General features: G+C 46.9%; 1 protein-coding gene across 1 annotated transcript in view; it reads left to right on the top strand.

The window, feature by feature from the left end:
• MYBPC3 (myosin binding protein C3) overlaps positions 1-16,056 on the top strand; it is a 412,405-nt gene that overhangs the window by 278,232 nt on the left and 118,117 nt on the right. The window contains exons 23-24 of the mRNA XM_086959710.1: positions 9,040-9,199; positions 11,899-12,003. Of these exons, the coding sequence (XP_086815836.1) occupies positions 9,040-9,199; positions 11,899-12,003 (265 nt within the window). The remainder of the gene's footprint in view (positions 1-9,039; positions 9,200-11,898; positions 12,004-16,056) is intronic.

Consider the following 16,056-nt stretch of genomic DNA (forward strand, 5'->3'; position numbering starts at 1 on the left):
GCTGGGGAGACTTCTGGTCCTCTAGACACCTCTTCAGGCAACAGGCGGTTCAGTACCTTCAGGAGATGAGCCCCCAAACTTCTCACAGCAGGAGGGGCAGGCTGCATGCACCTTCAGCCTCTAAGAAGCCCCAATGCATCTCCTGCATCTCAGGGTCACAGTTTTCAGGTGTTGGCTCAAAGGATCCAGCATAGATCTCTTCTCCAGGGAGCTGGACTGGGGTCAAAGTCCACCCTTGTGTCCCGCTTCCTGCAGGTCCTGGTGTTAGCCTAGGAGGGGTGACTGGGAAGAGCCCGCACTGGGTTTCAATCCGTGCTCTCTACTAACCACACTATTCGTGTTCAGCTCTGAGGTTTGCTTACGATATGGGGCAGGACTGCACATGTCTCATGGAGACACTGGGTATTAACAACTGGCAATTACAAACCAAAGTTATTTTATTAGTATTCGCTCGAGCGGAGTCCAGTCTGACCAGCTTCCTTAGGTAGCTGTCGAGGGACTGACCCCCTACACAAGAAAAAATTTAGATATACATTTCCAACACGCCCAGACTGGAATTTTCCAGCCTTGGCATAGATGAACAAAGGAGGTACAAAAACATGAGCTTCCATCCTGAAACTGGGTATACACTATCTTAGCTTCAAGGTTACTCAGCCTGTGCCCAACTGAGAGTGGGAGCGGGGCTACATATGAGGAAAGGCATGCAAACACAAGATGAGCTATTCATTAGTGCAACAAAGCTCAATCTTGAATAATAAAAAGAAACAATTGAGGCTGCTTTTCTGCTGAGGCAGACAGTATTAGACAGAAGATTCATTTCGATCAGGGCACAAAATGGTGTCTGAATACAAAATGGTGCTGCAAATGCTACCTTAACTTGCACAATGCTAGAAGGAGTCAGCTTGGCATATTTTCAGTCCAACAGTCCCTCCTTTTAGCATTTGCTAACAATTTTTATTTAATACATAGGACAGTAAAAAGTGATCTTGTTAAAAGACTACTAGTACTCTTTGTATTCACACATTTATCAGTACTCAAATATGCCCTCATTGCTGGCCATTAAGTCGTGGACAGCTTGCATCATCACAGTCGAGGACTTAACATAATACACGGGAGCCTTTGATGTAAGTGTTAACTTCCCAATACAGTAAGCACAACAAGCAGGAAGGCGATGGATGCATAAACACAAGTGAAAATAACACCAGCCATTAATACTAGAAAGATAAAGATCTTCCAACCCCATGTTCCCATTAAACCCCACAACCAGCCAGAAAGAGTCCAGGTACAATTCTCTTGGTGAATGTCGGATGTAAGCCTGTGCAACTTGTGTATCACAGCATAAACATTTGGGACGTGGTCTGGTATGTATACACAGCAGCTACTACCGATAACCCGACAGGCCCTACCCGGATCAGCAAGGATGACGTCTAAAACCATCCTTCTCAGAAGAGCAACACGCCTCGTAGCCTGGTGCTCAGCTGTGATGTTTGTTAGAATCCCACCTGTGGTATTAATGACCCCGTCCACCACCCTAATGAGGCGGCGGATATTAAGGCTTTTAGACATTGGGCCCAAAAAAGTAATGATACCCTTCATGGCATCAGTGAACTGCTGTATGGCAGTATCTGTTTGATCAATGTCTTCTGTATTGAAGAGCCTTCTGATCCGAGACAGGTGGACACCACTACTCTGCAATCGGTGATCCCTATGGTAGTTGGACAGAGCTATATACACTAGGGGAAGGAGGAAAGAGACATAACATATTCCAGACCACCCCCTAGGAAGCCACACATAAGCCTGGGACCCACAAACGAAATAAACATAAGGGGTGGAAGTAAAGGTGGGCTACTTCTTGTGCTCAACACATAGGTATAGTTGCAATTGCTCAGTCCCTCTTGAACATTTCCAAAGCCTTGAATGCAAAATCTAGCTGTTGTGCTAACTACCAGCACTGTTATGTTATGTTATGTTATGTTAATAACATTTATTAGGCGCAACAGCTGCCCCAGCAAAGGGGCGTACTGGCATTGCTTCATCCTGAGTAATATTGTGCATCTGAAAGTACCTAAAGTATTCAGCGACGTTAAAACTTTGGAAATCCAACATTTCATTTTGGAGCCATGTTAATTTTTTTTTAGTTCTCATATATGTTCATGCAGACTGTTGGAGACAATGTATAAGGAGCCCCTCACTCTCCTGGAGTAAACCCTTGGTGAACACGTATATATTCTAACACAGTCTCATAATCAGCATAAGTCATATTCATGGCATCAGCATGGAAATGGGGATACACCATGGTAAACAGCTGGAACCAGACCTCACAGCTTCCCAGATATGAAAAGGACAAGGACAGCAGTGCATCATTTCTGTGTGTCACAGAAGGGATCAGGCCACAAATCCAGCAATTAGTAGGATTCAAAGTGTGGTGCGCCTGGTGGAGCAACTGCAGAAAGACATTATCGACATATGTTTTTCGGTGCTCACCCTTGTGAGGGCTAAAGTAACAAACATGTGCTCAGGGGGGAAGGGCGTTGTACCAATCAAAGAATGCACAGGATATTTTTCTTCAAGAAACCACGCTTTTCCAAGCATTGTTATCATAAAGATCAAGATAATGACTATGAAATTTTTTTACTCTTAACAGACCAACTAGACCAACCATGCCCATTCTGCCCGAAACGCAGGGCTGCAAAGGGCTGTTGTTCCTCCATAATGGGGCAACCAAATGGGTACATTTTTTTTTAAATCTGAGGAAAGGACATGCAATGGAACCAACAATAATAAAACTAGAAAAGGGGCAAAGTTCCCAATATCCATCAGAGTCCCACTGGCAGACCCCCATTGTTCATCTACGGTGGTGCTGTTGAGCACTTTCGGTAGAGTTGCGTAATCGAAGCCCTTTATGAGGAAATCCCACGTCGTCCAGGGTAGTGTTCCCCTCTTTTTTCCTGGGAAAGCACGAATTCACCCTGTTCAATGTCTAAACAATGCACCAATCTCCCTTTTCTTAAACTACTGTTGGTACCACAGGCAAGGTACACCCTATTCTTTCTCCTCATAGTCCATCCCTTCTAATATGACTTTTCCTTAGGTGCATTGCTCTTCCGTGGGGGCCACAGATTGTACATAACTACTTCAGGCACAGAGGGGTCAGCAAAAAGGGGCTCAGACTTGGAGGGACCAATGAGCAGGGGCTCAAAGACAGATGAGCCAGCAGGCTGGGGCTCAATGGGCTGGGGCTCAAGCACAGATGGGCCAATAAGCTGGGGCTCCAGGATGGCCTTAGTCGCAAGTGGCACCGCCTTATTCAATACTGCGCTGTTCTCCTCCTCGTGGGTGCCCACATCAGTTGTGCATCTGAGAAGGGAATGAAGCGCGACACCTGCTCCGTTTCAGAGTCACCAATCCCATTGAGCGTCCACTGGTAGTAGGGCAATGGAAGGGGAACCCTCTGGCAGTTGTTATAGTGGATCCAATTCTTCCGACTGTCTACCTTCACTGCCGTCCGGGTGGCGAGGAGGACCTGGAGAGGCCCCTTCTGGCACGGCTCCAAACTGCCTTTCCTCTAATAGTTCCTCACCAGGATGTAATCATCGGGTCGGATATCATGATGTGGCCTCTTGGGAGCTGGTGGTAAAGCTTAATGAATCTGTTGGTGAATAGAGTGCAAGTTTTTAGTCAACTCATAAAAATAGTCCACAAGCAAAGGGTATTCAATTTCAGAGAAACAACGAGGTCGCGGAACCCCCCAGATATTCACTCGGCGGCCAAACATGACATCGTACAGTGGCAATCCTGTCCTAGAGTGAGCCGTGACTCTTGTAGACAACAAAGCTACTGGTAAAGCATCTGAGCATTGCAATCCTATGCTCTCCTTGATCTTTGCCAGCTTCAGTTCAAGAGTACCATTGTACTTCTCAACCAAACCTGCCGACTGGGGATGCAGCATGGAATCTCTACTTGATGTGCAGACCATCGCACAGCAACTGGATAACCTTTGAGTTGAAGTGACTTCCGTTGTCACTCCAAATCAAGCGGGGCAAACCAAAACACGGGAAGAACTCTTTAAAGAGTACCTTCGCCATCACTGTGGCTGTGTTCTCTTTAGTGGGGTATGCTTCAATCCGTTTACTGAATGCACAAACAACTACAAATACATGCTTCAGATTGTTGACTCATTCCATTTCGATTAAATCCATCTGGAGAACTTCGAAAGGGAAGTAAGCGGGTGCAAAATTACCAGGAGGTGTAGAAGTGCTTTTTCCAGGATTATACATCATGAATACCATACAGAACTTCGCTAGGTGAGCAGCAACTTTGTGAATGTTGTCCTTCTGCCATACAGGGTCTAACAGCTTACATATCCCCTTCGCACTAATGTGAGCTGGCCTGTGCGCCATAGTAACCACGGGAAGGACATATGCATCCGATAGCCTCCATCTCGGCTTCTCTGAGTTATCCGTCCCACACCCATCCCTATCCAAACGAGCCATACTCTCCTGCCGTAACACTAACTCCTCAATCGTTGCCTCGCTCTAGATTTCTTTGACATGGTCCAGAGTGTCCTCAAACATGGTGGCCTTGTGTACCCACCTGGCAGGACCCACTACAAACATCTTTTTCATCTTTGTTCGAGCTGTCTCCTCAGCTATCTGATCTGCAAATGCATTTCCCCTCCCCACATCATCGGTGATTGCCTTGTGGGCATTGCACTTCACTATAGCCAATTTCCTAGGGATTGTCAGGGCAGGCAAAAGCCTATGGATAAGGGGCCCATTCTGAATTCACGTCCCATGGGACGTGAGGAACCCTCTCTCTGCCAAGTGCCGCCTCAAATTATGAGCGACCCCAAAGGCATACTGGCTGTCAGTATAGATATTGACGGCCAGTCCCTTGCTCAGCCCACAGGCTCTAATAAGGGCAACTAACTCAGCTGCCTGGCTGGACTGATAAGGGACTCATGACGTCTCAACCACCGTGTGCAATGTAGTGAGTGCATATGCTATGGTGGTAGTGCCATCTGGTAATTTAAAACAAGAGCCATTGACATATAGTTGCCCTTGGGGGTCAGGTAAGGAAACATCAGTCAGGTCTACCCGTCCCTTCGTCTCCTCCTTCATCCGAAACAGACAATCATGTATGTCTATTTCCTCACTCTCAGAAGAGGGCGGGGCAGTAATGTGGCTGGGGCTCAGAGTGGCACATCTTTTTATCCTAATATGCGGGGTGAAAAGAGTTAGCTCATAACTGGTCAGACGTGCACTGGTAAGGTGTTGTATCTTGGTCTTATTCGAAATAGTGTCCACAGCACGGGTTACTATGACTGTGAGGTCAGTATCAAGTACAAGCCCAGACAATTGTCTTATAGAGATGGCCACAGCCGCGACCGCTCTAAGACAGCTCGGGATGGCTCTAGCGATGGGGTCAAGGAAAGCGGAGAAATAAGCACACAGCCTTTGCTTACCTCCAAAGGCCTGTGTTAAGACAGAAAGCGCACAATCGGATGTCTCATGTACATACAACACGAACGGCTTCACATAGTCAGGGGTGCCAAGCACAAGGCCAGAGCATAGCCAAATTTTAGTTGCTAAAAAGACTTTTGGCATTCATGTATCCATGGCAGGGGCTCATGCACGTGTTTAGTGGTTAGTGCTAGCAAACACTTTATTAGTAATGAATTATAAGGGATCCAATGACAACAGTAGGAAGTGATGCTAATGAAAACACGTACATCCCTTTGAGCTTTAGGGATGGACATTTTTACAATGGCACTAATGCACTCAGGGGTCAATCTCCTACCCTCCTTCAACAGTAGGTGACCTAAATAGGTGAACTCCTGTCAACAATATTGAAATTTAGAAAGGGATACTTTATGTCCATGGTGAGTCAAATATAGCAACAACTTAACCGTACTGTCGTGGCATCCCTGTTCAGTGTCAGTAGCAACTAGTATGACATCCACATACTGTAGCAATACATTTCCTGAGGGAAGCGTGAGGGAGTCCAATTGGGCTTTCAAGGCTTGGCTATATATACTAGGGCTCTCAGTATAGCCCTGAGGAGCGCAGCACAACCTAAAGCTTCTGCCAGCTAGTGTAAAACCGAATAGGTGACGGCTATCCGGATGAATTGGGATACAGAAGAACACATTTTTCAAATCAATGACAGAGGAGAATTGGGCAGAGGAAGGAATCATTGTGAGAAGGGCAGTAATGTCAGAAACCACCGGGAATTGAGGAGCCACTATTTTGTTAACTGCCTGCAAATCAATCACAAAACGATAAACATCTGTATTGTCATCAGGAGAGTTGGGGGATGTCCCCTTTAAAATAGGAAGAATAGGGCTGTTACACACATTCGATGCGGTCTCCTCAACTACCCTGGACTCAATCAGGTTGTGTATGATGTGTAATAAAGCTTGATCCCCCGCTTGTGGTATTGTGTACTGGGGAATACAGGGCAAAACAGCATTGTCCTTAACCTTGATGAAAACTGGGGAAATTTGTAAGAGTCTCACATCCTTACCACCCGTCGCCCACAAAGTGGGTGGCACATCCTTAAACTCAGGTAAACAACAAGAGAGTGTCAAAAAATAACACAGAAAATTAGCACAGGTTCAGAGATGAAGATCTTCCTATAAGATTCGCATTGGAAGTCTTGCAGGGATTTAATAGAAGCCCTCACTCACCACCCTGGGTGGTGACATGCTTCATCATCGGGCCCACCAGGAGAAGACGAATGCCTCCCTGGTGTGCTACAACGCCAGGTTACTGCGGAGCAGGTTTTTGTTTGTGACAGTGATGTGAAAAATACGTGAGGTTAAAATTGTCATAAGCTGTACCAGAAAGAAAACATTTTTATTCAGCGGTCAGCCTGACAAGGTTAAAATATATGTAGGGAAATTTGCCAATGAATGTATTGGTTATTTCCACTCAAGGTGGGGTCGACATGTTTCAGCCCTTATGTGTATAGTTACTGGGCTTTCTTCAGGACCATGTTTATTGTGTACCTCGGCGGTGTGGGCGCGCTAAGGTCCACCCTACCAGAGGACGTGAAAGTTAAAATCCAATGTGTAAAAATAGTGCGAAAAAATGAACAAACCATCAAGTTGTGGGGATTACCTCTGCTTTAGAGGAACCTGTATAGTTTGTAAAGAAAAGGATCCACGCCCCATAGGTCTCAGGAGGTGGCTGGGGCGACAATGGCACACCGCTCGCAACGCCCTGCACCCGCTCGGTACCTAACGTCTCCTGCTACCGGACCTCTTGGATGATGGGGCGCATCTTTGGACAAACACTGCTTGGAACTTGTTACATTTGGTCCCATTATCATATAGACATCGTGCGGAGAAAAAGAAATTGTTGCATGCAGCTTCTTCAACAAATCTAAACCCATTAGATTTTCTCCACAATTGGCTGCCAATAGAAAAGGTAAATTCACAGTAAAGGGTCTAATAATCAAGGCAAGTGGCTTGGAAATGGGGCTCACAGCCGGTACACCTGAAAAGCCTACAGAAACATTATTTTGGTTGGACAGAGCTGCCCCGGGGACAAGCGAACGAGAAACAGAGCTATTCATTGCATCTGTGTCCACTAAGAATTTCTTAACTGAGCCTTTAAAATTTGCGTTGACATAAGGACAGCACTGATCTACAGGTATCTGAACTGGTCCCTCGCCCTGTCCCTGGCTGTCCTAGCTGTGAGACATTCCTGTCACCTCGTCCAGATCATAATCATCGTGATAGTACTGTCTTCCTCGAGGGTCATCAAATACTTCTGATTAGAGTGACCCTTGTTAATGTTAATGTTAATGTTAATGTTAATGTTATATGTGCTTGTATTGCGCGCAGCTGCCCCAGCAAAGGGGCGTCCCGGCGCTTAACGTATGAAAGGGGACTGAAGATAGGAAGGTAGGAGGGAAGGGAGAAGTTAACCGAAGAGGTGTGTATTTATTGCTTTCCTAAAGGTCAATAGATTTTGTATCCCTCGGATCCCGCGGACCCTGCGATGTCTTATCCTTCCGAGCCTTGTCCCGACCACCTACTCCATGACCCCGTCCATGAGAACTCTGTCCTCGAGGGGCCGCGACTTTCTACAATAACTCAGAGCACTCCCCTTGCCAGTGCCCCTCCTCTTTGTAGTACGCGCACTGATTCGGCCCTACAGGAGCAGCATTCCTACTAGTAGGGGAAGCTGCCAGGCCGGACAAGCATCACGCCCCATTCCATGTCCCCTAGACGCCTGCTGTAGCAACAACTTCATTTTCAACTCTTTATCTTTCTTCTCCACCTTCTACTTCTCCTTATTTTCCCTGTACTCATAATACTGTGCCATACTCAAAATTACAGAAGGGGAGGATGTCGTCCAAGTGCTCTCCGAAGCCTGCAACTGAGAAGCGATCTCAGTGAGCAGATTCCTAACAAATCTATTGACAAACAATCAAACACCCCCTTCAACTGACAAATCTTGTCTGCTGAAATCCCAAAACATGCCCTCGAACTGCATAAAAAAATCAGACACACTCATCTTTCTTCTGACGACATGCCGCTAACTTGTCCCAATCTATTCTTCTGCAGTGCACTCAGAGGTCAAGCAGCAAACAAAGAGCACAAGCAGCGTATCACTACAGAGACCGAGAGATAGTCAAATCAGTTGCACCCTCCCACTGTGCAGTGTTGCTTCCTTCATCTCACACTGAGGGGTTGAATGTGCTGATTCACTCGGTGCATCTCTTACACTATGGGGTACATTGTGCATCTATGCTCAGTTCATCTCTCACCAAGGGGTAGATTGAGCTGATATGTTCTCTTAATCTCACACCAAGGGGTACATTGGGCAGGTATGTTCTCTACATCTTTCACCAAGGGGTAGATTGTGCAGTGTTGCACCCTTCATCTCACACCAAGGGGTACAGTGTGATGATTAACTCTGTGTATCTCACACTGAGGGGGTGCAATGCACTTATTCACTCTCTGCATCTCACCCCAAGGGACACATCGCGTCCTCTACACTGACTTACTTTTGTTGTTAATGTTTCTAGTTGATTACAGAATCAGAAGGAAGAATTCGTGTAGAGACTTTCAAAGACCACTGCATCTTCACCATTGAGGGGACAGAGAAGCAGGACGAAGGCATCTACAGTGTGGTGGTGAAGAACGCAGCAGGGGAAGATAAAGCGGACATTACAGTCAAGGTCATCGGTGAGTCAAGGGCAGTCACAGGGAAGCAAACCTAGGACCGGGTGCTCTGAAGGCCTTCTTGCACATCACGATCATGCCAGGTGATGTACCTTAGGCAGAGACTGTGGGCGAGAGAGTTAAGGCTGGAAGCAGACGGCTGAGAGTCTTATTTAGAGGTAACCTGGACTGTGGGAGTGTCTTGGCTGGACAAAAGCTGAGAGACTAACATGGTTGTGAATGGACTGAGCTGAGGGAGAGTGTCTTGGTTGGAGATGGACTGAGGGAGAGTGTCTTGGTTGGAGATGGACTGCGGGAAGATTGTCTCGGTTGGAGATGGGCTGAGGGAGAGTGTCCAGGTTGGAGATACACTCAACGAGAGTGTCTTGGTTGGAGATGGACTGAGGGAGAGTGTCTTGGTTGGAGTTGGACTGAGGGAGAGTGTCTTGGTTGGAGATGGACTGAGGGAGAGTGTCTTGGTGGGAGATGGACTGAGGGAGAGTGTCTTGGTTGGAGATGGACTGAGGGAGAGTGTCTCAGTTGGAGATGGACTGAGGGAGAGTGTCTTGGTTGTGAATGGACTGAGGGAGAGTGTCTTGGTTGGAGATGGACTGCGGGAAGATTGTCTTGGTTGGAGATGGGCTGAGGGAGAGTGTCCAGGTTGGAGATACACTCAACCAGAGTGTCTTGGTTGGAGATGGACTAAGGGAGATGGTGGGAGATGGACTGAGGGAGAGTGTCTCGGTTGGAGATGGACTGAGGGAGAGAGTCTTGGTTGTAGATGGACTGAGGGAGAGTGTCTTGGTTGGAGATGGACTGAGGGAGAGTGTCTTGGTTGGAGATGGACTGAGGGAGAGTGTCTCGGTTGCAGATGGACTGAGGGAGAGAGTCTTGGTTGTGAATGGACTGAGGGAGAGTGTCTTGGTTGGAGATGGACTGAGGGAGAGTGTCTTGGTGGGAGATGGACTGAGGGAGAGTGTCTTGGTGGGAGATGGACTGAGGGAGAGTGTCTTGGTTGGAGATGGGCTGAGGGAGAGTGTCTTGGTTGGAGATGGGCTGAGGGAGAGTGTCTTGGTTGGAGATGGGCTCAGGGAGAGTGTCTTGGTTAGAGATGGACTCAGGGAGAGTGTCTTGGTGGGAGATGGACTCAGAGAGAGTGTCTTGGTGGGAGATGGACTAAGGGAGAGTGTCTTGGTGGAAGATGGACTGAGGGAGAGTGTCTTGGTTGGAGTTGGACTGAGGGAGAGTGTCTTGGTTGTGAATGGACTCAGGGAGAGTGTCTTGGTTGTGAATGGACTGAGCTGAGGGAGAGTGTCTTGGTTGGAGATGGACTCAGGGAGAGTGTCTTGGTTGGAGATGGACTCAGGGAGAGTGTCTTGGTTGGAGAGGGGCTGAAAGAGTAACATTGCCAGAGATGGACTAAGGGAGAGTCTTTATTGCAGGTTGTGACATGGATTCTTGGTTTGACATGAGCTGGTGTGAATTCTTGGTTGGAGATGAGTTGACCTGGATTCTTAATTGGAGATGGGTTAATGTGGGTTCGTATTCGGAGATGGTGGCATGGATTATTGTCTGGAGATGATGACATTGATTCCAGGTTAGAGATGGGTTGACGTGGATTCTTCGTTGAAGATGGATTGATGTGGATTCTTGGTTGGAGATGGGTTCACGGGGATTCTTGGTTGGAGATTGGTTGACGTGGATTCTTTTTTTATGATAAGTTCACGTGAATTCTTGGTTGGAGATTGGTTAAAGTGGCTTCTTGGTTGGAGATGGTGACATGTGTTACTAGTTAGAGATGGGTCGTGGTGGGTTTTTAGATGGCGATGGTGACATGGTTCTTGGTTTTAGATGGCTTGACATGGATTATTCGCTGGAGATGGTTCTTGGTTTGAGATTGGTTGACTTAGATTTTTGGGTGGAGAGGAGCAAAGGAATAGCTATTGTGAAGATGGCCTGAGGGAACGGTTCAGGTTAGAGTCAGACTGAAGGGGAGTCTTTATTTTAATTGTAATAAGGGAAATTCTTGGTTAGAGATGGCTAAAAAAACAATCTTGGCTGAAGTTGTGTTAAAAATTAACGAAGTGAGAGTAACAGTTGAAGATGGCTGGATTCAGAGTCTTGGTTGGAGGTGAACTAGTAGAGTTGTGTGATGGAGTTGGACTGAGGAAGTCCCTTGGTTAGAGATGAGTTAAGTAATAATCTTGGCTTGCAGTGAAGTAATGGTGATTCTTTAATGAAGATGGGAAAAGGAAGAGTCTTGGGAAGGGGTGGTTTGTGGGAGACTTTGTGTTGGAGATGGGTTGAGGGAGAGGAGCACAAATGTAGTCACGGTAGAGACTGTTTTAGCATCTACTCTTATTTGGGGTGGGGCAAGGGTGAGTTTTTGTTGGAGTTGGATTAATGTAGAGTTGTTTTTAGAGATAGGCAAATGCAGAGTTTTGGTTGGAGATGATTTGAAACAGACCCATGGTTGGAGGTCTGTCGAGGAAGAGCTTTATTGGAGATAGGTTTGAAAGGAGGCCTTGATTCAAGATAGTCTGGGGGAGAGTGTTGTGTGAATATGGACTGAGTTAGAGTTTTACTTGTACTTTGAATATTAGTAGGTTTGGGTGTCCGAATGACTGAGGTATAGACATAATTGGTAGTAGTGTGTGGGACTGTCTTGATTTGAACTGGCTGTGAGGCTGAAGTATTTTACGTGCTTTGTCTCTTGATTCCAGATGTACCAGACCCTCCACAGGCACCCAAGATCTCAAATGTACTGGAGGATTCGTGCACCGTGCAGTGGGAACCACCAAAGTATGATGGAGGCCAAGGAATATTAGGTAGGATTCAGTGCCATCCTCCCTTCAGCCACATCACACAAAGGGTACTGCACACCGAGCTTTCCTGCTATACCCTAGCTAGCCTATATGTATCTACCACTCCTTCCATACCCTAGCTAGCCTATATGTATCTACTACTCCTTCCATACACTAGCTAGCCTATATGAATTTACCACTCCTCCCATACCCTAGCTAGCCTATATGTTTCTACCACTCCTTCCATACCCTAGCTAGCTATATGTATCTACCACTCCTCCCATAGCCTATATAGCCTATATGTATCTACCACTCCTTCCATACTCTAGCTAGCCTATATGTATCTACTACTCCTTCCATACCGTAGCTAGCCTATATGTATCTACTACTCCTTCCATACACTAGCTAGCCTATATGAATTTACCACTCCTCCCATACCCTAGCTAGCCTATATGTATCTACCGCTTCTCCCATACTCTAGCTAGCCTAACTGTATCTACCACTCTTCCCATACTCTAGCTAGCCTATATGTATCTACTACTCCTTCCATACACTAGCTAGCCTATATGAATTTACCACTCCTCCCATACTCTAGCTAGCCAAACTGTACCTATAACTCCTTTCATACCCTAACTAGCCTAAATGTATCTACCACTCCTTCCATACCCTAGCTAGCCTAACTGTATCTGCCACTCCTCCCATAACCTAGCTAGCCTAAATGTATCTACCACTCCTCCCATACTCTAGCTAGGACTAAATGCACATACCCCTTTTGATATACTCTATTTAGCCTACATGTACCTATCCCTACAGTAATAAACGAACTAGCTTAAATGTACCTACCTCTCCTTCCATACCCAACCTAGCCTAAATGTACCCACCCCTCCTTACACACCTTAAATAGCCTAAATGCACCGACCAGTCCTTCCACACCTTGTCAAGCCCAAATGTGCCCCCCCTTCTTGTCATACCCTTTCTGCACCCTAACTAACCTATATGTACCTACCTATCCTTTCCTACTCTAGCCTAAATATACATTCCCCTCCTCCCATACCCTAACGTAAATCCACCTACCCCTTCTTCCATACCATAACTAGCCTAAATGTACCTACCTCATCTGCTATCTCCTAACTAACCTAATTATATCTACCATTACTTCCAATCCATGACTTACCTAAATATACCTACCCCTCTTTCCATAGCCGAACTAACCTAAATGTACTTAGCCTCCTTTCGATGCCCTAACTAGCCTAACTCACCTACACCACCTTCATACACTTACTAGCCAATATGTATCTACCCCTCCTTTCCTACCCTGACCAGCCCAAATATACCTACCTTTCCTTTTACAACCTAACTAGCCTAAACGTACCAACCACACCTTCCATACCCTTACTAGCCTAACTGTGCCTGTCCATCCTGCCAGACCCTAGAAAGCCTAAATGTACCTAATCCTCATACTCCACCCCAACTATCCTGAATGTGCCTGCCCCTCATTCGATACCCTAACTAACCTAAATGTGCCCGCCCTTCATTCGATACCCTAACTAACCTAAATGTGCCCGCCCTTCATTCGATACCCTAACTAACCTAAATGTGCCCGCCCTTCATTCGATACCCTAACTACCCTAAATGTACCCACCCCTTCTGCCATACCCCATTTAGTCTACATGTAAAAACTCCTCCTGCTATACCCTAAGTAAATGTGCCAGCCACTCCTTCCGTACCCTTACTAGCCTAAATGTACCTGTTGCTTCGGTCAAACCCTAGCTGGCCTAACTATATCCACCCCACCTGCTATCCATTAGCTTGCCTAAATGTGCCTACCCATCTTCCATACGTTGACTAGCCTAATTGTACCCACTTCTTCTGCTATACCCTAACTTACCTAAATGTACCCATCATTCCTTCCATACCCTGACTAGCCTAGCTATCTTTCCATACCCTAAACTAAATTTACCAATTGTTCCTTTCATAGCCTGACTAGCCTAAATGTACCTAGCCTTCTTACCATACCCTAACCTAAATGTACCAACCCTACCTGCCATACCTTGACTAAAATAAAATGTTCCCACACCTCCTTCAATACCCTTAATAGCCTAAATGTGCCTACCCCATCTTCCATCCCATGACTAGCCTAACTGTACCCACGTCTTCTGATATACCCTAACTAACCAAAATGTATCTATCCTTCCTTCCATACCCTGACTAACCTAGCCCTCTTTCCATACCCTAACCTAAATGTACCCATGCTTCCTTCCATAGCCTAACTAACCAAAATGTTCCAACCCTACCTTCCATACCCTGACTTAAATAAAATATACCCACCCCTCCTTCGATACCCTTAATAACATAAATATATCTACCCTTATTCCATACTCTAACTAGCTTAAGTGTACCTACTTCTCTTGCTATCCCTAAACTAGCTTAAATGGAAATATCTCTCCTTCGATACCCTTACTATCCTAAACATATCTACCCCTCCTTTCATAACCTAACTAGACTAAATATATCGACCCTTCTTCCATTCTCTAACTAGCCTAAGTGTACCTACTTCTGCTATCCCTAAACTAGCCTAAATGTACATATCTCTCCTTCCATATCCTAACTATCCTAAACATATCTAAACCCTTTTCCATACCCTAACTAGCCTATACTTACCTGCCCTCTTTCCATACCCTAACTAGTTTAAATGTCCCTACCACTCCTGCTATACCTTAGCTAGCCTAACTGTGCCTACCCCTTTTTCCATACCCTAACTAGCTTATACTTACCTTCCCCTTTTTCCATACCCTATCTAGCTTATACTTGCCTACCCCAGTTTCCATACCCTAACTGGCATAAATGTATATACCCCTCCTCCCTTCCCCTACCTAGCGTAAATGTACATACCTCTACTTCCATACCCTACTTACCTAAATGTGCATATGCCTCTTTCCATATCCTAACTAATCTGTACCTACCCCCTTCCATACCCTACTTAGCCTAAGTGTACATACCCCTGCTTCCATGCCCTGACTAGCCTGAATGTACATATGCCTTCTTCCACATCCTAACTAGTCTACATGTACTTGCCACTCCTTCCATACATTAATGTAAATGTACCTACCCCCCTTTGCACACTCTGGCTAACCTAAATGTACCCACCTCTCATGCCATACTTAACTAGTGTTAGTTTACCTAATTCTCCTTTCATAACTTAACCAGTTTGAAAGTGGCTAATGTATCACTGACTCTTCCCCAGACCTATCACTCTTTTCAGAAGCAGCGGCCTGTTAGATCATATTCTGATTCCCAGCAGACACACCTCCCTTGGGTGCCTTCTGTGTGACCAGTCAGCTCTTGCAATAATGATGACCTTCAGCTTGATTAATCACATATTGTATTTTTCTGTACTCTCTCCTTGAAACAAATTTGTTGTCTTCAAAACATGTGAATGGAAGTTAAAAACAACTCTTGGGGTGATCTTCATACATGTGTCCGTCGCTGGTTGGCCCATGCTTGCAGACATGCTTTTCCCGCGATCACCAGCAGAAGTCCTTGACGCGCAACACCACCAGCCCTTGACGCTCGACACCGCCAGCCCTTGACGAGCGACCCCGCCAGCCCTAGACGCGCGACCCCGCCAGCCCTTTGAGCTACCCCGCCAGCCCTTTGAGCTACCCCGCCAGCCCTTTGAGCTACCCCACCAGTCCTTGACGCGCGACCCCGCCAGCCCTTGACGCGCGACCCCGCCAGCCCTTGACGCGCGACCCCGCCAGCCCTTGACGCGCGACCCCGCCAGCCCTTGACGCGCGACCCCGCCAGCCCTTGACGCGCGACCCCGCCAGCCCTTGGCGCGCGACCCCGCCAGCCCTTGACGCGCGACCCCGCCAGCCCTTGACGCGTGACCCCGCCAGCCCTTGACGCGCGACCCCGCCAGCCCTTGACGCGCGACCCCGCCAGCCCTTGACGCGGGACCCCGCCAGCCCTTGACGCGGGACCCCGTCAGCCCTTGACGCGCGACCCCGCCAGCCCTTTGAGCTACCCCGCCAGCCCTTTGAGCTACCCCGCCAGCCCTTTGAGCTACCCCGCCAG

This window comes from Lissotriton vulgaris, chromosome 2_2 (genome assembly GCF_964263255.1).
Source record: "Lissotriton vulgaris chromosome 2_2, aLisVul1.2, whole genome shotgun sequence".
In the NCBI taxonomy this organism is placed as follows: Eukaryota; Metazoa; Chordata; class Amphibia; order Caudata; family Salamandridae; genus Lissotriton; species Lissotriton vulgaris.